The 23,331-nt window shown below is 40.1% G+C and overlaps 1 protein-coding gene across 1 annotated transcript in view; it reads left to right on the top strand.

Moving 5' to 3' along the window:
* The window catches only part of cdk19 (cyclin dependent kinase 19), a 58,206-nt gene that overhangs the window by 15,875 nt on the left and 19,000 nt on the right, over nt 1-23,331 (top strand). Inside the window, exons 3-4 of the mRNA XM_006796228.3 lie at nt 17,261-17,371; nt 17,692-17,832. Of these exons, the coding sequence (XP_006796291.1) occupies nt 17,261-17,371; nt 17,692-17,832 (252 nt within the window). The remainder of the gene's footprint in view (nt 1-17,260; nt 17,372-17,691; nt 17,833-23,331) is intronic.

The raw sequence follows: 23,331 nt of genomic DNA, 5'->3' as shown, positions 1-23,331 counted from the left end.
TGGCAGATTACATGGTGTAATTTTGTGTTTAACAAAAATTCTTCCCTGGTAAGTCTGCTGCCCCAGTGACCTGCCCCAGATAAGTGGAAGGAAACAGAAATTAAGACAAAATGCAGAAGTAGAACACCCTTACTGCTTCCATAGGAATTAAGAAAATAAAAGCAACCATGTTCTGTTAATCAAATGCACTTGATTAACTGAATCTCTGCATGAGCGCCTATATAAAAGCAGAAGTTTTAGCAGTTTGCAGTTTTGGAGAATTCAGGTGTGCTCTAATACAATTGGAAGCAGGAAAGACAGACATGATGCAGCTGTTGTTGTGCATCATTCTTGGAAGCATTATAAAGCCATTCCCAAACAACAGGAAGTCCATCATTCTGCACTGAGAAAGATCATTCACACATCAAAAACGCTCAAGACAGTTACCAATCTTCTCAAAAGTAGTCATCCCAGAAAAGTCACCCGAGTGCTGGACTGTGCAAAGCTCAAAGAAATGGCAATAATTGGTGGTATTTGTCATGTGTAATATATAATGTTTTGTTGTTCATCACAGGTTCTGTTTATTTTGGTAAGAACTAGAGCCGGTTTTATTATGTCCTAATGTTACAGAGGGTGAATTTACTTACCATTACTGTACAAAGGAACTGAATAAATTGACTGTACATATAGGATCCAACTTTGCCAGTTTGGATTGGATCGATATCCGATTCAGTTATTAGTTTAGAACTTCCCTTACTTCCCCTGGAGTAGGACATTAAGTTTCTTATTTATATACTGTTAGTTTCATTGTAAACACTTTCTGAGCTAATGCTGGAAGTGGCATACTGTCACAGCTAGCTAATCCACATGAGATAACGAGTACCGGTACATGTTAACTAACAACATTGACAGTGTTTATAATGAAGAGAAATGTTTATAGCCTAAATGCTATAAGACTAATAAAACTATATTTTCTTGCTAAGAAATAAAATGCTTGCATCAGAGAGAAACATCAGATAAAGATCAGCTAAATTTACTAAATAAATAAATACGTTCTCTTGAGAAACCGATTCTACAGTCTGGCCTTTTGTCTCAGAGACTGTTTCCGGATATGTCCACTACTTATCATGAATGCCAAGTCTGCTTTCTGTTTCTATTCTGGATGGTGAGGTGAAAGTCAAAAATAATCCACTTAGGTGATGATGAAAACCTTCAGGAAATCAATATTTGAAGGAGTAAGCACAGCAGGTTCTGATGTAGATCAAGAAAGTGAAACCTGCAATTTTTAGTCCACGCTGGTTCTTTTCTTTAAGCATCGAGTTCCTACACTCAGCTCTACACAGGCCGCAGGTTGCATAACATGGCACACTAAGGTTCCACAGCTTTAAACCCGTGTGACATAAACAGTCTGTGTTTAGATAATGCTTGGGCAACCTGGGTAAATCTGCTGGTTGGCTGTCAGAGATGATCTAGCCTGTGTACGTTGAATTCAATAGGGTGGGGTTTATGGATGGAGGGAGTGCAGGTATAATGAAAAACAGGAACTTCTCTTTTTGCATGCAGCAGTGAACTCCAGACTGTTGGCTGCTGTGTTTGTTTTATTATTGAGAGAACCATTCTGTTATCACGCATTCTCTTGACTGTGTATAACAGGGTTGGGTCAGGTTTGTTTTTGAACTGTTTGAACAATATTATAATGCAAAACTACTATAAATGTCTCACTGAGAAATTCATATCTAATTAATATTTTTTTTTTTTTTTTCATATTTTTATTGAGAGACAAGTGTACATTAGTTTACAATGACAATACAATCTGTTCCCCTCCCCTTTAAGGCAACCCAATGCCTAACATTGGGTTGCCAATGTTAGGCATTAGGTACAATGTAAAATCTAATTAGTTCCCAGAACTAAAAAAAATTAAGGAAACTCGTTGCCTCAAAAAAACTAAGTAAAGCTTACTTAAGATGACTTTTAGGACAAGTTATACATTGCAAGTCTGCAGTATTAAGAATAACTTGATATTTCTGACTGTACAATACTAATTGTTTACCTACTGACAAACATTTTCAAGTTCAACTAAATGAAAAAACAATTAGTGGTAACCTGAATATGATTAAAAATAATTAACAACACTTTTTGTAATGATGTTAAAATGAGCCCAACTTTTATTTTCAAACACAACAAAGTATAACAGCCAACATACTGGACACTGTTCTGCTGAACAACAAACAATTATATTGCCATCACTGTTATTATCTTACAATGAAACAAAGTCTCAGATGTAATTATTCTGAAAATAAGTTTAGGCCTACCACAAGTTTGTTTTGTACTTACTTATATAATCAAAATAAAATATTTGTTGTTCTGTCACAAGTGCAGTCTCTAATTTAAACAACACATTTGTTTTTCATTCCAACACATGAGCTAGAATGTTGGATTATTTTAAGGATGGCTTGTTTCCAGTCGAGGCATTACTGCCTAAATGACTATCATGGATTGAGGTGATCCAAATGTAAGTGCAGAAGAAAGTCTTTAACTTCCCTTAAGTACAGTGGCAGTGGATGTGGGTTGGAGATGCAATGAGCTTGAACCTGCAGGCGACCATCTTCACTGACCACACCATCTGTGAGGAGGACTCATCTCTCCTGTTGTCCTGCAAGCAAACAATCATATTTTTTGGAACATGAACTTAATTGCTTTCTTAAAACATTTTTTCCGCATTTGGTATAAAACAGACTCCAATTTAGACAATCTCAGGCTCCCTCCCCATTGGAGAGGTGACATGCAATGTCCCAATTGTCAGTCTGGATAGCCGTGACCACCACCCAGCACACAATGTCATGAAAGCATCATTTTAAAAAGGGCTATGCAAACATGGCCAATAACTTTCATTCTAATGATGTGCAAAATGATTTGGGCACAAAACAAATTTTGCTATTAGAAAACTTGCAGACTTCACTATATACAGTGTAGACCCTCTAAACTAAGTTTGGGGGATGTGATCTTTCGACAAATGCAGACCAAACTGTTGTTGTTTGTTTACTTACACAGCATGTCTTGTAGAATTAACTGGAGTCACCAACAACAGCATAGTGCAGTCATATCTCAAGTAGGGCAGGGCAATATGACCAAAAATATTTATCACGATATACATTTGAAAATTTGCGATAACGTCATAACTGACAATATAATTGACACTAGACAAAATACTTTACAACTCCACAACTTTATTAGTGCAAAAAACCCCATCAATGTATTTTCACTTAAACAAGCAGCTGTTTTTTATGTGCATTAAAGTTATATAAAAACGTAACAGTGCAAATTCCTTGCTGACAGTTTAACCAAAAGGCATTTCCAGTGGAAATTGGCCGACATATCCTCAGCATCACCATCTATAATATCCACAAAAACTTAAAAAGAAGTTATACACACACAATACGGTAATATTATGTTGAAGCACAGTACGTATCACTCTGCGAGACTCCTGCCTACGATAGCCGTAATGCTCCGACAATTCATCAAGCGGTGTGGATTCGTAGCTTAGCAAAGTCGTACTAAAACATTTGACAGATTTTCGAGCACCATGTACCACATAAAATCGTTTTGAGGTCAGTAAACACAACCAGAATTCATACATAAGGCACACGGGATTATAAGGGGCACTGTCGATTTTCAAAAAAATCAAAGGATTGATTTTAAGTGTGCCGTATTTTCCAAACATCACGGTAATAACGATGGCCCGCTAGCATGCTCTACCAAAAATAGTGCTTTGTTGTGTATCTGACGGACGAAAGCCAAACCAGTTCCACACCACTGAAGTTTCAGCATTTTTACAAACCAATTCTGGTTCATCCGTTTCATTTAACGATCCGCTTTCGCTCTTCTCATTCTCCGTTGCCGCCATGTGCGTATGTAAACATAGGCACTGCGCATGCGCGTTTTACCCATATTCTATCGTGATATTTCATTTTCCTTTTGTTGTCCAAAATTACACTGGTATTACCGTCAATGGTATGATATAGCCCAGCCCTAATCTCAAGTCTAATAACAGAAGACAGGAAAAGATCAGTAAAGAAACAACTTCCCCAAACCAAAGCACAAATAAAACAGGCTGATCTAAAGTATGATTAAAGTTCAGCCTGATTAATATAAATGTCACTGACAGTTGCTAATATATTGGAAAACCAAAATACTTACCACTGAGTGGTGCTGGTCCCGAACATCAAAGACGGTAAGAAACTGATTTGATCCTTAATGGCTGTGCAATCATTGTAACATAGAGTTTGCTTATGTTGTTAAATAAAGGCTAGATTTGACATTAATAGATGTCACAGATGTTCAAAAGCTGCCACAAAGCATGAAAAAAAATGGACGTCTCTGAAAACTTCGGCGCATTTTTGTAAATATGTGATGTCTTGATAAATCGAACAGATGTTTGAACTTTACACAGCTACATTCTCGCCTGAAAATATCTTAAATGTTTATTTTGTGACCCAGAAAAAGTAATACGTTTTTTAGCCGTGCTCCTCCGCCATTGTCGCGCTTACAAGTACGCACAGGCTCCGACAACCATGGCCGACAAATGGGATCCTCCTTTTCCCCAGACTACCCTTTCTGGGTCACAAAATAACCTTTTAAGATATTTTCAGCCGAGAATGTAGCTGTGTAATGCTCAAATATCTACTTAATTTATCAAAATATCACATATTTGCAAAAGTGCTTCCACGTTTTCAGAGAGCTCTGTTATCCACCAGCGCAATAGCTGACCGGGAGGTCAAGGCTTGATAAGAGTCCGCGAGCACAGCTAACTCCTGGCGTATTGTTTTCAACCCCCCCCCCCCGTCTTTTGCTACTCAGGTTAAACATGATATATATACAGTGGGGCAAAAAAGTATTTAGTCAGCCACCGATTGTGCAAGTTCCCCCACTTAAAATGATGACAGAGGTCAGTAATTTGCACCAGAGGTACACTTCAACTGTGAGAGACAGAATGTGAAAAAAAAATCCATGAATTCACATGGTAGGATTTGTAAAGAATTTATTCGTAAATCAGGGTGGAAAATAAGTATTTGGTCAATAACAAAAATACAACTCAATACTTTGTAACATAACCTTTGTTGGCAATAACAGAGGTCAAACGTTTACTATAGGTCTTTACCAGGTTTGCACACACAGTAGCTGGTATTTTGGCCCATTCCTCCATGCAGATCTTCTCAAGAGCAGTGATGTTTTGGGGCTGTCGCCGAGCAACACGGACTTTCAACTCCCGCCACAGATTTTCTATGGGGTTGAGGTCTGGAGACTGGCTAGGCCACTCCAGGACTTTCAAATGCTTCTTACGGAGCCACTCCTTTGTTGCCCGGGCGGTGTGTTTTGGATCATTGTCATGTTGGAAGACCCAGCCTCGTTTCATCTTCAAAGTTCTCACTGATGGAAGGAGGTTTTGGCTCAAAATCTCACGATACTTGGCCCCATTCATTCTGTCCTTAACACGGATCAGTCGTCCTGTCCCCTTGGCAGAAAAACAGCCCCATAGCATGATGTTTCCACCCCCATGCTTCACAGTAGGTATGGTGTTCTTGGGATGCAACTCAGTATTCTTCTTCCTCCAAACACGACGAGTTGAGTTTATACCAAAAAGTTCTACTTTGGTTTCATCTGACCACATGACATTCTCCCAATCCTCTGCTGTATCATCCATGTGCTCTCTGGCAAACTTCAGACGGGCCTGGACATGCACTGGCTTCAGCAGCGGAACACGTCTGGCACTGCGGGATTTGATTCCCTGCCGTTGTAGTGTGTTACTGATGGTGACCTTTGTTACTTTGGTCCCAGCTCTCTGCAGGTCATTCACCAGGTCCCCCCGTGTGGTTCTGGGATCTTTGCTCACCGTTCTCATGATCATTTTGACCCCACGGGATGAGATCTTGCGTGGAGCCCCAGATCGAGGGAGATTATCAGTGGTCTTGTATGTCTTCCATTTTCTGATGATTGCTCCCACAGTTGATTTTTTCACACCAAGCTGCTTGCCTATTGTAGATTCACTCTTCCCAGTCTGGTGCAGGTCTACAATTCTTTTCCTGGTGTCCTTCGAAAGCTCTTTGGTCTTGGCCATGGCGGAGTTTGGAGTCTGACTGGTTGAGGCTGTGGACAGGTGTCTTTTATACAGATGAGGTCAAACAGGTGCCATTCATACAGGTAACGAGTGGGGGACAGAAAAGCTTCTTACAGAAGACGTTACAGGTCTGTGAGAGCCAGGGATTTTCCTTGTTTGAGGTGACCAAATACTTATTTTCCACCCTGATTTACGAATAAATTCTTTACAAATCCTACCATGTGAATTCATGGATTTTTTTTTCACATTCTGTCTCTCACAGTTGAAGTGTACCTCTGGTGCAAATTACTGACCTCTGTCATCATTTTAAGTGGGGGAACTTGCACAATCGGTGGCTGACTAAATACTTTTTTGCCCCACTGTATATAATTAGTTAGTTAGTTAGTTATGGCTATGGATTGAAAATACCCCCCACACCCCACCCCACCCCTAACGGCTGCACCTCCCGAAGAATTTTGTCTGGGCTCTTATCTCACTTTTTTATTTCAAACAATCAACAGAAAATTTCACAGACATATTTTTATGTAAGGTTTTTAAGGTTGTGGTGTTAATTTTTAAGTAACTTGAGCCCAGCCGCAGCAGCAACGCAAGGCTAACACTAACTAGCTAGCAAGATTATAAACCTGGTGCTAAACTAAGAGAAGCCACAAAATCAGTTTGAATAAGAGTAAACATTTACTCACCAAGTCAGTGTATCAGCTAAAGATCCACAGCAATGACAACAATAATATCCTGAGCTGAGCTTTTCCAGGTTTGCTCAACATATTCCATAACAAACACTGGCACCATGAACATGCGGACTGATCCGCGAGTGAGGAGGACGGTAGTGACGTGGCATTTTCAAAACACATCTTTCATCCTTCCGCACTGAGAAGCAAAACTTCCATCTTACTTAGTTTTTCTAAGTTAAGACAACTCAAATAAATTGAGTTTATCAGCGTTTTTGCATAAAAAGTACTGGTAACTTATTTAAATAGAATTCTAATAACAAATTGATAAAAACTGAGTTAATTTAATATTTTTAATTAAACACAATATTACATTTTACAGTGTAGGTACTCAAGTTTTTCACCTTAAAGGATCACATGTGAAGGCTATAGAATCATTAGCTAACGCTGGGCGCCAAACTAGCCTATTCTATTAACAATGGGTATTACAGGGCACTGGTTTAGCTCAGTGGGATGACCAGGCGACCATATGCCGCATTGGTTTATGGTCGGCTGGCCTGGGTTTGAATCGACTTGCGGCCTTTTGCAGCATGTCTTCCCCCTGGTTTCCTGTCAGTCTCTACTGTCCCTATCAAATAAAGCTGAAAAGGCCAAGTTAAAAAAACAAAAACAAAGGGTGTTAAATCTACTGGGTAAATGAAGTTCTGATTAGGGTATGGTATGTCACCTCTCTGTGACATTACTAAGGGCTCTCTGTGGAAAGCCTTCCTGTCACAGGTGACAAAGAAAGCCAAAAACATGATAGATCTGGGCAGTGTGGTACAGCATCATTGGTTGGCTGAGTCTGTTGGCACTTTAAGTATGGTCAGGAAGCTGTGTGTAAACTGTAGGAACCCCCAAATGAATCCAGCACAGGATACCTGTAAGTACCCTCGCTGGAGGAAATGAATGAAAATGTATTACAACTGTATATAGAAACAGAAATGAATCTTCTCTTAGAATATGATTTTAGCATAGTAGCCAATGGGCAGTTATCGTGCTGTGATATTAGGTCATTAGTGGCACTGAGAGCTGAGTTAATCCTATCTGTATTTGGTAAACTTGTTCGCTATCAGCCGTGTTAACTGCATTTGGCTTATTTACAGTGACACTTCTGATATTAAATTTTATTTGTTAAGTCACATGTGTTATGTTTTCTCTTGTTGACAGATAATAGCATGTCAGCAAATAAGATGATTTGTGTTCACTTAGCCAGATTGTCTTTTAATTATAATCTGTTCTCATAGTCATTATCTTAGGAACTGGAGAAATGGGGAGGTGTAAACAGCTCTGACAGTCTTTTTATATTATGATGTTATGACTGAATTTCTTTGTAGTCTATTACCAAATACTTACAAAGTAAGTAACCGGTGAACAGTTGTTGGTGGATGAGCAAAACATAGCAAAAACTGAATAAGTAACGGCCAAGTATGGTTCTGTAAAAATATGAAATAATTTCTTTTTTTGTTCCAATTTTTATCAAAGTGCGCCAAAATCTGTCATGGCTTATTTATTTTCACCCACCTGCTGTTTCACATCTGTTCCCTTCATTACATTTGACCTTCATGAATTGAAACATTGTTCCTGAATTTTATTATTTCCATAAAACGAGCTGTTTCCCCTGTTGGGTCACAATGGCTTTTGTTTAGCTAAATGTTCTGCCCTCATAAACATTCCCTTCTGGCATAGCAGCACTTGTGGGCACACAGACGCCAGATCATATAACTGAAGGATGTTATTTTGTTTTCGTTAGCCGTCCTTCATGTTTAGATAAGTGTGCAATCATTCACACAGTAATAATGATCTACACCAAGAACATTCCACAGTAATAAAGTGGCTGAAGAGTAGAAATATAATATTATGGGCTTTTATAATCTCTGACTGCCTTATCGATGAGACGGGCTTGTGTGTTTTCTGGCCCATGTCGGCCAGTCCTGGCAATCACTGTGCAAACAGGAACATACTTTAGTTGTATTTGTACAGGGTGTTGGTAGCTGATGGTTGCTAGGGGCAAAATGAGTGCTGGTGTCCTGCTGTCCTCGAAAGGGGCGGCTTTTCTTTCATGATTAAGACTCATCTAAAGAAATAAAACCTGGTAAAGCACAGGGACAGCTGTTGTTGTGGTGAGGAAATATTCTTCTGATGTGTTGCATCATTAGTTATAGGTGCAGCTCCATCCCACTCTCTAGTCAGTAGTATTTATACTGTAAGAACACCAAATGGCTGCTGCTCTGCTGCTGTCTGGCTCAGCCTGTAGCCGCCACTTTTGTTCTTTGTCGAGGGAGAAAGCCCGGCCCATCACCCCCCGTAGACAGAGTTGCAGTGTTTGTCTCTAACCAGTGGCAGGCACGAAGCAGCTTGCAGTGGATCTATTGCCTGCCAGCCACACAAGAAAAGTTGTTATTCAGTCCTCACGAGCAGCAAGATCCAGGGCACAACTGCTTTTCTTGTGGCCTTTTGTTGCTCACCAAACCTTCTGTCAGTGTTATGCACTTTGAGACGCTAATGTGAAGTCTGAGATGTAGCCAAAACAGACCGTCGAGGTCAGGTGAAATCTATTAGATTAATTCTAGTTTAGTCTTTCGAAAGAATGTGTCAGTCAGTATTAGTCATAATAATGTTTAGCAGTAGGAATTCAAACATTCCAGCTCCCTACCAAGTACTGATACCAGTCACCAGTCACCCGTAACAAGCACTTCTTGGTGCTGTGTAGCTGCACAGTACCAGTTCCACATTCAAACCAGAAACCTTCATACTGTGAGGCAACAGTACCACTCATGCCACCATCATGCAACCACAATTTTAGGTAAAATGTGAAACTAAAAGTTGATTTTTTTGGAGGAGAGCTATGAGTGGTTTACAGAAATGAGCTGGTTGGAATGTGCTCCCGGATACTGAATAACAGCTGCACTACCAAGAAACAAAGCAATGGTTTCATTCTAACCCACTGCTGACAATGGTAGATGTCCTGTCTTAGATGTCAGATGCAGAATAGATGGAAATTCAAAATGTCATATGATGCTCAATGACATGCACCCAGTTGGTTCTCGGGTGAGCTTGTTCGAAGTGGACTAAATCTGGTTTAGCTCCAAATATTTAGAAACCACTGAGTGGGGTTTTTTTTTTCTTTGACCTATTTCACTTTGAAGGCCAAGCAGTCAGATCTTTGGTTCTGTGTATTTATCCCTCTTTTTCCTATTTACTTTACACATAATGATCAGTTTATGTAGTGAAATGTGGGCAAAAGTTTGTAGTTCAGCTTTTATTCAGATATTCAGTGAGTTTAAGATCAGCAGGTTTTTGCAGCAGAAAGCTGTTCAATGTGGTGACGATTTAGGGCGAGCCCACCATCCCAGCACGCGTGGCCTAAATGGCCTGGTCACAAGATTTTCTGCAATTTAAAGTTTTTTTCCCAGAGGACCTCTGGATTTCTCCCAGGATTATAGACGTGCGTGATTATGACCTGTGTTAGTGTTTTCCCAGGACTCTGTGCTATTTTGTCAGCAGGTTGCAAAGTGAAGCTCCCTGTGAAAAGATCTTTATTTACAGGAGAGATAACCATATTTTGTACATACACCAGTGCATCTCGTGCTGTTTTGTTCCTGTCATGTGAAGCCAAGTAGAGAAATGGTTGTTACTTCATGTTGCCTTTGATAGTGGGTCAATCTAGGGTGGCCATGGTGTTTGGACTGGTAAATTTTACACCGTCAACCACTTCCTTTACTCAGATATTGGCAGTATATTCTTACCTACAGCAGATGAGCAGAACAATGTTTTGTGACCTGTGACATCAAGAACCAGTTTCCCTTTGTGAATTGTGAAGTTAAACTACCAGGAGATTCAAACCAGGAACCTTCTTGAGGTGACAGTGTCAATCAACATGAATCCATAAATCTTCTTTTACCAACCAGGTTTATTGTGGGGCAAACATGTGACAAAGTTTTTGTTTGTTCATCCCTGGTTACTTACCAGAACATGTTTGTATCCCTGGGGCTTTACAAACACACTGGGGACATTTTCTTCCTTGCCAAACATTTATAAAAGTATAGCTTGTGCTGTTTGCTAATCTGCATTGTTGACATGTATGTTTACTTGCTAGCCGTGTTTTTCTGGTTCTTTGAGCACTCAAAACGCTTTAAATAACAAGTCTTATTCATACACACATTCACACATACTTACACGATGAATGAATTGGGAGCAATCGGAGTTTAGCATCTTGGCCAAGGATGCTTGGCCTGCAGATTTTAGCACCACACGTCCATTTGATGCTGTGTTTGTTTACAATGTGTCTAAAGTGTAAGCTAAGCCTGAACCTCGCTTAAGTGCTGACATGTTGAATGTAAATAGGATAATGTGTATTTTGTGACTTATTTTAGCAAATGTGGGTTCTGTCATGTTTTTTTTTCTTTGTAGAGGAAACTTTTGGGGGGTATTTTTTGTGTTTGTACAACTTTTGCTAAAGAATTGTTTAAATGAACTAGTTACCATGAAGCCATTGCTTCATGCTCCAACCTCTCCACGTCTGGGCTGGAGTCTGTCCCAGCTGTCAGTAAACATATCAAAATCATCAGGAGTTAACCTATGGGAGTGGGTTATTAAATAATACACGGGTTAGCCCATAGTCTCTAATCTGTGTCAGCTATGGACTTTGTGTTTAACCGTGGTCCCACATAGAGTCAGTGATCACAAAGTCGCACTGGGTCTGCCTCGTTCAGCATGTGGCCTAAGTGGTGGTTTAAAGTGGTGCTGTAGTGCATGGGGGGATTCAAGCCCTAAGCCCAAGCTTACTATCACAATGACCCATTATAGCCTGTGGATTAAGGCTGTTATTAAACATAAACCTCATTTCCCCTTATGAGGCAAAACCAAATAGCCTGGATACAATTCCAGTATTGTACCCCTCTCTGCCGTTTTCTGAGATAGAGCTATTCTTGCCTACCTTGAGGGTATAGTGAGAAATATTCTAATTGATCTGATGTGTATTTACTGGGTAGAATCTTATTATCTGTTTTTGATCATGTGAATACTTCTGTGGTTGATGCTTTTAGTCAGTTAGCTGTGTGTACTGTAATCCATGATTTGCTTCATGGCATATGTGAATCTAAACCTTACTTATTTCAGTTTGTTGAGTTAAAGAAGACACTTGAAGCCATCAATTTGGATAAAATATTTTTTTTCACCTTATATAGACCAGAAAATAAATTCATTAACAAAAAGGAACCCCCCAAAAAACCGTTGGGCTCCATATGACTTCTCTCACTTTGTGTGTGTGTGTGTGTGTATTAATATCTTTGTGGGTACCAGAAATTGGAAGTTTACTATACTAGACCAACAGCCCCTATGGGGACCAAAATCCCAGTTCCCAGTTTGAAGGCATTTTTGATACTCAAAATGCGGTTTTAGTTACAGTTAGGGTTACAATTAGGTTAGGGATAGGTTTAGGCAAGGCAAGGCAAGTTTATTTATATAGCACAATTCAACAACAAGGTGATTCAAAGTGCTTCACAGAGACATTAAAAACAAAAACAAATAAAAAGCATGATTTAAAATTGATTAAAAAAAACAGTAGATAAAATCAGAACAGTAGATAAAATCAGTAGTTAAAATGTAAGTTTTGAAATTTAAGCTTAAAAGTGTGGATTTGGTGTTTTATTCAAATACAGCTGAGAATAGGTGAGTCTTTAGCCTGGATTTAAATAAACTGAGTGTTTCAGCTGATCTGAGGCTTTCTGGGAGTTTGTTCCAGATATATGGAGCATAAAAGCTGAATGCAGCTTCTCAGTGTCTGGCTCTGACTCTGGGAACTGATAAAAAACCGGATCCAGATGACCTGAGGGATCTGGAAGGTTCATACTGGGTCAGGAGGTCACTGATGTATTTTGGTCCTAAACCATTCAGAGCTTTATAGACCAGCATCAGAACTTTAAAGTCTATCCTCTGATGGACAGGCAGCCAGTGTAAAGACCTCAGAGCTGGACTGATGTGGTCCACTTTTTTGGTCTTAGTGAGGACTCGAGCAGCAGAGTTCTGAATGAGCTGTAGCTGTCTGACTGATTTTTTAGGTAGACCTGTAAAGATGCTGTTACAGTAATCAAGCCTACTAAAGATGAATGCATGGACTAGTTTATCCAGGTCCTGTTGAGACATCAGATCTTTTATCCTTGATATATTCTTGAGGTGATAGTAAGCTGATTTTGTTATTGTCTTAATGTGTTTTTCTAAGTTTCGGTCTGCATCCATCACTACACCCAAATTTCTCGCCTGGTTTGTGGTTTTTAGGTGTATAGATTGAAGTTCTCTGGTGACCTGTAATCGTTTTTCTTTGGCACCAAAGACTATTGCTTCAGTTTTGTTTTTGTTTAGCTGGAGAAAACTGTGGCACAACCAGTCATTAATTTCCTCAATGCATTTACCAAGAGCCTGTACAGGGCCTCGATCTCCTGGTGACATTGTGATGTATATTTGTGTGTCATCTGCATAGCTATGATAGTTTATTTTGTTGTTCTTTATAATCTGTGCCATTGGGAACATGTAAATGTTAAACAGAAGAGGTCCCAAGATGGAACCTTGGGAAACTCCACATGTGAAGTTACCTATTGATACAAAGTATTTCCTGTTTTCTAAGTATGTTTTGAACCAGTTTAGTACAGTTCCTGAGAGACCTGCCCAGTTCTCCAGTCGTTTGAGTAATATGTTGTGGTCAACTGTATCAAATGCTGCACTGAGATCCAGTAAAACTAAGACTGACATTTTTCCACTGTCTGTATTCAGACATATGACATTAAACACTTGGTCAGAGCAGTTTCAGTGCTGTGGTTCTGTCTAAAACCTGACTGGAAGGCATCATAGCAGTTATTCTGTTTTAAGAAGTAATTGTGCTGTTGAGAAACTGCTTTTTCAATGATCTTACTTAAAAATGGGAGATTTGAGATCGGCCTGTAGTTGTTCATTTGTGTCTTGTCAAGATTGTCCTTTTTCAGTATAGGTTTAATTACAGCAGTTTTTAGTGGTTCTGGAAACACACCTGACATTAAAGAAAAGTTGACGATCTGTAACAGGTCTGACTCCAAAGTCTTTGAGACCTTTTTGAAAAAACTTGTTGGCAGGACATCTAAACAGCAAGAGGAGGAGTTCAGTTGACCTAAGATGTCCTCCAGGTCTTTGCTGTTAATAGGGTGAAACTGTTTGATGGTGTTTAAACAGTTTTTCGGTGGACACAGTACATATCCTGAATCTGCTGTTGATGTACCAATTGCTTGTCTAATCTTTTGGATTTTTTCTGTGAAGAATTTGGCAAAGTCATTGCAGGCCATGGTCGAATGAAGTTCAGCTGCCACTGACACAGGAGGGTTTGTTAGCCTGTCAACAGTAGAAAATAAGACCCGAGCATTATGACTGTTTTTGGTGATGATGTCAGAGAAGTAGGACTCCTTGCACTCCTCAGTTGTAAATTATAGTTGTGAAGTTTCTCTTTATAGATGTCATAATGAACCTGGAGGTTTGTTTTTCTCCATCTGCGTTCGGCTTTCCTACACTCTCCTTTTTCATTTTTCACCAGTGTGGAGTTTCTCCATGGAGACTTTTTCCTTCCAGAGATAACCTTCACCTTAATGGGAGCAATTGTGTCCATAACATTTAACATGTTAGCATTGAAGCTATTGACGAGCTCATTGACTGAACCTCTGGACAGGTCAGGTGTTAATGGGTTTAGGTGTGGAATGATGTGGAAATGTTTAGGGTTAGACATTCATTTTTGATGGTTAGGGTTAGGGTAATCAGCTAGGGAAAGCATGATGTAAATGAGATGTCCCCACAAGGATATAAATACATGTAAAGTGATGTGAAGACGTCCAGTACAAACTAGAGACGAATGAAAGATTCGTTTTGTATCTGTTTACATTTGAGAAATCTGTATCAAGTGGTGTGTGTGTGCGTGTGTGCGTGTGTGCGTGTGTGTGTGTGTGCGTGTGTGTGTGTGTGTGTGTGTGCGTGTGTGTGTGTGTGTGTGTGTGTGGTGGTGGTGGTGGGGGGGTGGAACTTCCTAAAATGTTTGTAATTCTCTGAAACAGAAAATGGGACAAACTGTGACTGCAAGTGTCAAAACAAACATTTTTGAAATTCTACAAACTGTAGGTGCAGATATGTGGAAAAAGACTCGTTAAACACCACTGTGAAGTCTGCATTGAACTAAAGGAATGTTTTAAAGAAGAGTGGGGTTAAATTCCTCCATGTTGTAAAGGATGATTCTGCTGTTCAATCATGTGCAAGTAGTCCTGTGACAACATTCTTTTTCACATGACCATATAAATATTAGTATATATATTTATATAGCAATTTTTTAAATGAAGATGCTTTATATGATGACTTAAGAAGGTAATAGTAGTACAGTCCTATTCAGAAAGCAGTGTAACTGTGAATTTGTGTTCGTGGTTTCTCTGTGAAATTAGAGCTTTTCCCTGTGATTGTATGACCCAGTTTGAAAGCCGTGAGGTATTTTAGCCTCAGCCTTAGTTACTCTTGGAGTGTGAATTAGAGGGCTGAAGCTGTATCTCCTTTTAGGTGTTTGATTTAAAAAAACAAACAAAAAACTACTTATGGCGGCAATGTGTTCTCATAGTGTTTAGTCTTACTCCCCAGTACATTTCCTTGATATTTACCTTTTGGTTTCAGGTCAGCCACTGTGCGCATCTGAATACGTTATTCTCTGTTTGTGATGGAGGTGAATGACAAAAACAGTTATGTTAGCATGCACTAATGAGTAATTCACCCTGTAGGTGACAGTCATGTTTGAATTCAGTCTATTCGCTGACTGAAACACCCCGTGGGCCTGTCTAAAGGGCACGATTGATTATGGATTGTCCATGATGGGTCAGCAAATAGGATAGTCCAAATGGGAGTTGGTGAAATCAATGAGCTGCTTAAAGTAGCAGCGCTTGAATGATGTGGAAATGTGCACTGTGTCAGCCAGCCGTTCACACTAATCACACTTTGGTCCCTGAAACTTCTAGCCAATGCAAATATCACTAAATATAATTTTATTTGTATATATCAGGTCAAGCGAATGTGATTTGAGTTAATATGATGAGTTAATATGTAAATTGATCCATCATTTTTCCTAACCACTTACCCAACTAAAGTGGGACCACAAAGGGAGGGTTCCAATACTGATCTGACATCTTTGAGCAAGAGACTGATAATCAGTCCTTTATATTTAAGTCAACATAAAGCTTAAACCGTGTTTTCTGATTTGTCATCTGTATTATACTGGAACTAAAAAAAGTGGGATTGATGCTTCCCTAGACCTAATTTTGGTTTTTATTTAAGTCTGAAGCCTCAGATGGATTTTGAAGAGCGGTGAAGAAAAGAAAAAATATCGAAAACCTTTCAACACTTTAATGGTCTAAACACAAACTGTCACAAAGAGAGCTGGAGGTGTATTTATTTCTTTTTTCTTTTTTTCTTATCTTTGGTGTCCTGTAAATTTTGGTTACTCGTTCATGTAGTTTGAATGAGTTGTTTTTGAAAACACTCCGACCCACAACACAAGCACAGTCACATTCAGTGCTTAGAGCTGTCCTCTTTGCTCATGAGCTGTATTTGAGACATTTAAGGGATATCTATAAATTGTAGCTATTAAACCATAGCTTACATTCTCCACGACATGCACTAGCATGAAGCTGAAGTAGCTTACAGGTATCTCACTGAATCTATGGGAACCTATTTATCCCTTCAAATCTTCCCCAAAGGGATGCATTACAAAGCATATTTAACTTTTCTACAGTGCCATTTGACGAATACAATCAGAAAGCTAATCAAAGCTAATCATCTCATCATAAGTGAATTACTCACTGCCTAAATGATAGTCATCTATCATCCAAAGATATCATGTCATACTGTACGCATGACTGTTGATTCACTGTCCACTCTTTGCAGAGTTATAGGCACGAGTTTGTCAAAGTGACAGATGATTGTTCTTTATGGATGCTTTGCATAAAGAAATCATGCTAATCACAAATGCAGACGTTGCGGCCAGACTAAGCTATAATCTCTAGAGCATTGACAAAATAAATGAGACATTTATCAACTGTTGGGTGTCTCATTTCAGATATTCATCTCATTCAACCATAGCACTGTAAGGGCTTTTGCATAAAAGGCTCCAAATGGTTTATATGTAATTACCCATCATTCTTTTTTGGGGGCAATTCAAGATTATTTAAGGTGTGTGAGGACAGGCGACACTTTGTTCTTGTCTACCATTTTATTTTATTATTTTTACTTTTATTCCTCCGGCTCCTTTTTGCTGTTTTCTTGAAGATGCAAAAGTTAACATTTTTTTCTGTCACGACAGCTCTTATTTCTTGATTTCGTGCTTTTCGCCAGTTGTTACATCGTTATCAGATGAGCATATGTGATGCACAAACCTGACATCAAACATTAATCAGTCCACTGTGTGTTCCAGCTGTTACGAGAACTGAAACACCCAAATGTGATCGCCCTCCAGAAAGTGTTCCTGTCCCACAGCGACAGAAAGGTCTGGCTCCTCTTTGACTACGCCGAACACGACTTGTGGGTGAGTCTCTCTGCGCCATTACTGCAAGCAAGAACTGTTCATATGATTAATGAATGACAGAAAACCTCGTGCTACAGAAACGGTTACCTAATGATGTTTACATTAAGATTCAGCACTGTGCCCTAAACCGTTAATATTGTGTATAAACAGCAGCCGCAGTGTCTCTGGATTGTTACAAATGTTTTATTTGTTCACTCATATTTTTGTTGCTCTGGGGAAAGTATGAAAAGGAGACAACTGGAGGTGGTTTTGTAGATATTGTGTTTATTCCATCTGATGAGGCATGCATAAGTGAGGCAAACCCTTGCTTTGATTCACAGCACATCATCAAGTTCCACCGCGCCTCCAAGGCCAATAAGAAGCCTATGCAGCTGCCCCGAGGGATGGTGAAGTCTCTCTTGTATCAGATCCTGGATGGGATCCATTACCTCCATGCCAACTGGGTGCTCCACAGGGATCTGGTGAGTGGCTATATTAGCTTCAGTGCTCTCATTTCCCTTTACAGACACTTACCCAGTCCATACATATGTTTCCAAAGGCATTGTGATTAACCAAGGTTATTAAAATTGAGAAACTGAAAGGAAACGCTAGGTATGAAGTTAAATATAATAACATACTTCCTTCTTTTATCTGAAACAACAAAGAACCCCACCACCACGTATTTTTATAAATAAAAAAACAAACTCAAACTGCTCAAACTGCTAAAGCTAAGCAGTTTGAAAAGCTAAAAATCCACTGATACTGGAAGTAAAACCTTCCTGTAACAGGTGTTAGATAACAATTAGGAAATGAAAATAAAATAGTGTGACTATCTTACTGTTAGGAATGAAAATTTAGGGAGAAAATATCTGAACCTCTTATCTGAAGGCCGTCCACTCTACTATATCTACTGCTAACAGAACTCGTTCACACAGAACGATTCCACCGAGCAGAGCTGTGTTATTTCATTGCCTTTCGTTGTTATGTCTCCGTGTGATGTGTTATGATGATTTTATTTGTTTGAAGAAGCACAATGACCTGAACTCTGAGTGCTTTCTGACTCCCGTCTACCCTTTAACCTGGTTCCAACACACACGCGGTTCCTGTGAGACTCTGTTCTCCTCACTTTTCCCATAGGCCTTTGGTTGAAGGGAGGTCGCTGTGTATATTACCTGATTTCTGACAGTCTGTTTGGAGATACAGTTTTGTTATGCTAGTACCACCGAAAAGAACCAGTCAGCGTGTCTCCAGGCACCTTCTGAGAAAACAGATCTGTCACATGTTAAAGAAAGAAAAAGCAGAACTGGAACAATTTCCAACATCTGACTCAGCACTGCAAACTCCCACAGCCCATCTGTAAGTGCATCTCCCCTGCCTCTCTCTGCCTCCCTGCATCTGTCACTCGCCACTGAGGACCGTGTGCACTTTTGCTTGTGGATGAAAAAGTATAATTAACCAAACAGCAGATTATGTGGTGAAACTTTGATTTGATTACTGCCATTGCTGCTTTGACGTCAGATGGGCTGCACTGAGACCTTTTTCCAGATAATGCTCTGGTAAGACTGGCTCACTGAGATTACACTGTTTAAGTGAAAGTTAGCTAAGCTTTTGGCCTTAGATAAATCAGGTCCAGAAGTCAAAGAGCAGAGCTGCCAAACAGTTCAAGCTTCTGTCTATGGGTTCCGTTTTCTTTATGTCCGGTTGTCAACTCTTACGTAATCCCAAACGATCCTTTGTAGTCATGTGGTGTCCTGACAGCACATTATGCAAACCTGAACGGATCAAGTAGGTATTTCAGTCTGTTGGTGATCCACAAGGTATCTATAAAAGTTCCTCTCTTGAAGGTAAATACTTAAAAAGCCACCAGTATTGATTTATCAGTTAAAGGTAAACTAAAGGTAAAGTTAGTCAGTTTGTGCAAGTTAGGGTTTCGGCTAACCTCAAATGACAGGTGAGTCAGCTTTGAGTGATTTAGATGGTAAGTTAAGTGAACACTGACTCAGAAATGACTCTCCCACTGCTGCTCTGTCTGGTTTAGTCATGCCGTCAGACTTATCGCACTTATGAAAGTTTGTTTTTTATTTTATTAAATCTGTCTTGGATATCAGGATTTCACTGATATCCACTGTAACTGACATAAAGCAAGTGAAAATAAAGCCCCCCCCCCAAAAAAAAAAAAAATTAAAGGTTTTCTACAGTTTGGATGCTGTAAATGCGTCAGTGACGAGACCATAAATGTTTGTGTTCTCAGCCAGTCATGTTATGGCTCCTCACATGTGTTTGTACTGTAGACAGGCCACTGACGTACTCATGATGAGAAGGTCCCAGCATGTAAGCTGTAAACTGTCCACTGCAGCAACTGTTTGTTGTCCTCATTCATGCTTTTTTCTCCTTTGATGTTTCTTTTTGTTCGGGCCAACCTTTTTACCAGTCAGCATTAAATTTATGAATAGTGTCTTTGCTGAGGGTTATAGCTATCCATAGCCTCTGCTCTAGTTGACTTCATCATCTGTTTGCTTAGTCTGGCATTAATCCTGCATGAGCCCCCTCACTTCACTCAACAAAAACATGCAATATTTGGTGTTATGTTGTATACAGTGGCCTTTGCCTCAGTTGTCAGATAAATCACACCTTAAAAACAAGACCCTGGGGTAAAAAAAAAAGAAAGAAAGAAAAGAAAACAACAACAAACAACTCCAACAAAATTCAGGATTCTTTGTGTGAATCCTATGAAACAGACCATTTAGATAAAATACAAAACACGGTAGTATTAAATTCCTCCTTACAAGGAGTAGGGATGGGAATTGATTGGAATTTAGCTATTCCGATTCCATTGTCAATATCACTTATCAATTCTCATTGGCTCCACTTTGCGAGTTGCCACCATCTCTAAGCAGCATATCAGTGACTTTACACTCATGCAAATCATTACATGCTTCGTGGTGAAAAGTTTGTGGTTGTTGGAGGTATTTCTCTTCCCTCTCTTTAACAATATAAACCTACAGGCTACGGCCCCACACACCAACACCTTATCTACCTATATGAGTAGACTCATGATCTTTTTTCTTTGAATTTAGGTATAAAAAAAAAGCCGACAGCACAGAGCGAAGATGAAAACCAGCACTTTAAAGAGATCACCACGGTGATTCTACTTTAGAAACATGAACAGGTAGAAATGGAGGCTGCAGGCTTCAGTTTGTTACCCTTTGAAGTTCAGCAGTGGCTGATTTCACCACAAATGACGGCTCACTTTATCGCAGTGCTGGGCTGGGGTCAGCATTTACTCAGCTTTAACATCACTCTGGGCTCTTGGCTAGCTTAGTGTTGGCATGCTGTCTGTGCAGGTGCAAGGTGTTAGCAGTTGTTTCTGTCCTGGAGCAGTCTCCACTTTACCATCGCGCTCTCATTCTATAGTGTAATAAAAATAAAAGTAATGTAAACTATGCCACTTTTTTCCTGCTAGAGACACAGCTGATTGTAGTGAGAGTCTAAGAACCGATAACCTTATAATTCCTTTTACTGAGCTGATAATTATTATTCTGTTACTGATAAATTAAAACACTGCAGTGAAAAAGTAGCTGGAAGTGCACAGGAAGAATCGACACTGCCGAACAGGACAATTACAATAGCTGCGGGCTGCATCGACCTAATGTTGTGCTACAACCTGATGAGGGTGCACATCAGCTTACGTTGTAGATTACGGCGTAGACTTACTGCTGAAGCATAAATCAGGTGTTAGACCAGCAAACCACAATTGTTTTCGTTATTTGTTCCCTTGATTAGGCCTGCAGCAAGAAATAAAACAAGGTGAAACAACCAGTTAGAGCTGCCGATGATACGCTGTCCTGTGTGTGTGTGAACTAGCAAACCTCCATCAAATCATGCACTCACAGTGTGCCAGCATGGCTTTAGTAGTCTCTGTTGCTCACAGCAGTTGCCATAGTAGGAAAAACACAAGTGTTGGTAGTAACATTAATGTTGACTCTGTGAGCCTGAAACATGTCTTCAGTAAAAGAAAGGCTCTTAAAATAACGTGTCAGGATGTTTCGTACAGACTTTTATTTTGTAGCACTTTGTAAATTTGTGGAAATCATAAGCACCAAAGTTCATAATATACACAATATGAATTCTCTTACAGTAGCTGTGTGGATGTTTTGGCTCTCTTAAGGTCACACCAGTCTTATCTACACACCAACATTTCCGGCCCCTCGATTATTTTCGCTGCAGCCGTTATTTTGCTGTCTCTCTGCCAGGGCTTCCTGCCATTGTTGCCACATAACCTCACTCGTAAATTTCATTCTTGTCTCTTGTCATTGGTGAGATTAGCGTCTTTTGTGCAGGTGCCTGGCTCTGTGTCAGGTCTCTGCGTGGGCATGAGAAATAACAACTGAAATTAGAGAGACTGCTCGTAGCAAACACGATGCTACGTTATGGAAAAATCTATCCAAGGCCTCTTACTGCTGTCTAAGTAGATGTGAAAGTCTTCCCATGAGCTGTATTGTGAATACATGCGAGGGGAGGAGCAGACATGTATTGTGCCACACAGGGAACGGTGTTCCTGCCCACTATATCTTTAACAGCTGCAGTAGTTCTGCTGTTGCATAAGCATGTCTTTGTGCTTGAGTGTAGCATGCTCTGACTCTCTGGAAAGCATCCATGTGCTGTGCATTGCACTGTCACAAAGCCCCCATCCCCCATTTACTCTTGCAGTTACTCCTCTGCCCCCCCCCACCCCCCATCCCATAATCAGAGGTGCTTGCTGTCTTATGTAAGATGATGTCAAGCCCACCGCTCTGCACAGATAGCTGATTCAAGAACCTGACTCTGCAGGCCAAAGCAAAAGGCATGCATCTCCATGGACTGTACCAATAATCACTTAAGAGAGGGGTGGTGTGTGTTAGGGTATTACTGAAGGTCGTCTGTTATAGTAACCAGCAGTGCTATACTACATGCATATTACTGGGTGGGTGGCTGTAAGAAACTCATCATGCAAGGCGTGGAATTCTACACAACCACATTTTTTTTTCAGTGTCTAAAGTGGGAAAGTGAACCGTGTGTGCTTGCACTGAGAAGTTTGCTTTAGTTTTCATTCAGTTTTGCATAGATGAGTTGAATTCTAATCTGGTGTCTCATTCAGATTATAATTGTTAATATTAACCTATTTACTTCTATTATTACCAAGAGGTATTTAATCCACTGACACGAGTAAAACAATGTAATCTGTACACAGCATCTGTGTTTTGCACTAAAACTAATTTATTTCTGCGGTTTATGTGTCATATATAAACTCTTTAATAATGGAAAGATATTGTTGTTTTACCTTTTTAAGATTTTAGGAAGTGTCCAAAAGCAAGAGAGTTTGAGTAGAGCCAGATCTGAATTTTCAAAATATCTGGGCTAGAGATGCACCGATACCAATACCGGTATCGGGTATCGGCCTCGATACCACATTTTCTAAAGTACTCGTACTCGTTAAAAGTCCCCCGATAACGAGGACCGATACCACGGTCTGAGACCTGTCTATGTTTGAGCGGCATGTAAGGGGTTTAATCACAGGCCCCGAGTGCCCGCCCCCAGGCCCCAAGTGCCCGCCCCCAGGCCCCAAGTGCCCGCCCCCAGGCCCCGGCTGCAGCTCAGAGCTGGGAGAAGGCGAGGCGAGACATATCAGCCGTGTGGAACTATTTCAAAGTGAACGAAGACGCGAAAACAAAGGCGGACTGCAAATTGTGCTCAGCGAAATTGTCCAGAGGAGGCTCTAAAGGTAGCGCATTTAACACAAGCAATTTAATCAAGCACCTAAAATCCCAACACAACAACGAGTACAAAGAGTTTACCCACGCTTATTAGCACAGAGGAGGATAGCTGGTGCTATAGCAGTGGGACGGAAAATAGTTGGGCATTTTAAACATTCCGCCTTAGCCTACTCCCGCCTCGAGGACATTCAGGGACAGCTCAACCAGCCAATAAAGAGACTGCAGCAG

The sequence above is a fragment of the Neolamprologus brichardi genome, chromosome 15 (assembly GCF_056152115.1).
Source record: "Neolamprologus brichardi isolate AB-2024 chromosome 15, ASM5615211v1, whole genome shotgun sequence".
In the NCBI taxonomy this organism is placed as follows: domain Eukaryota; kingdom Metazoa; phylum Chordata; class Actinopteri; order Cichliformes; family Cichlidae; genus Neolamprologus; species Neolamprologus brichardi.
This window is presented reverse-complemented; position numbering and strand designations above follow the sequence as displayed.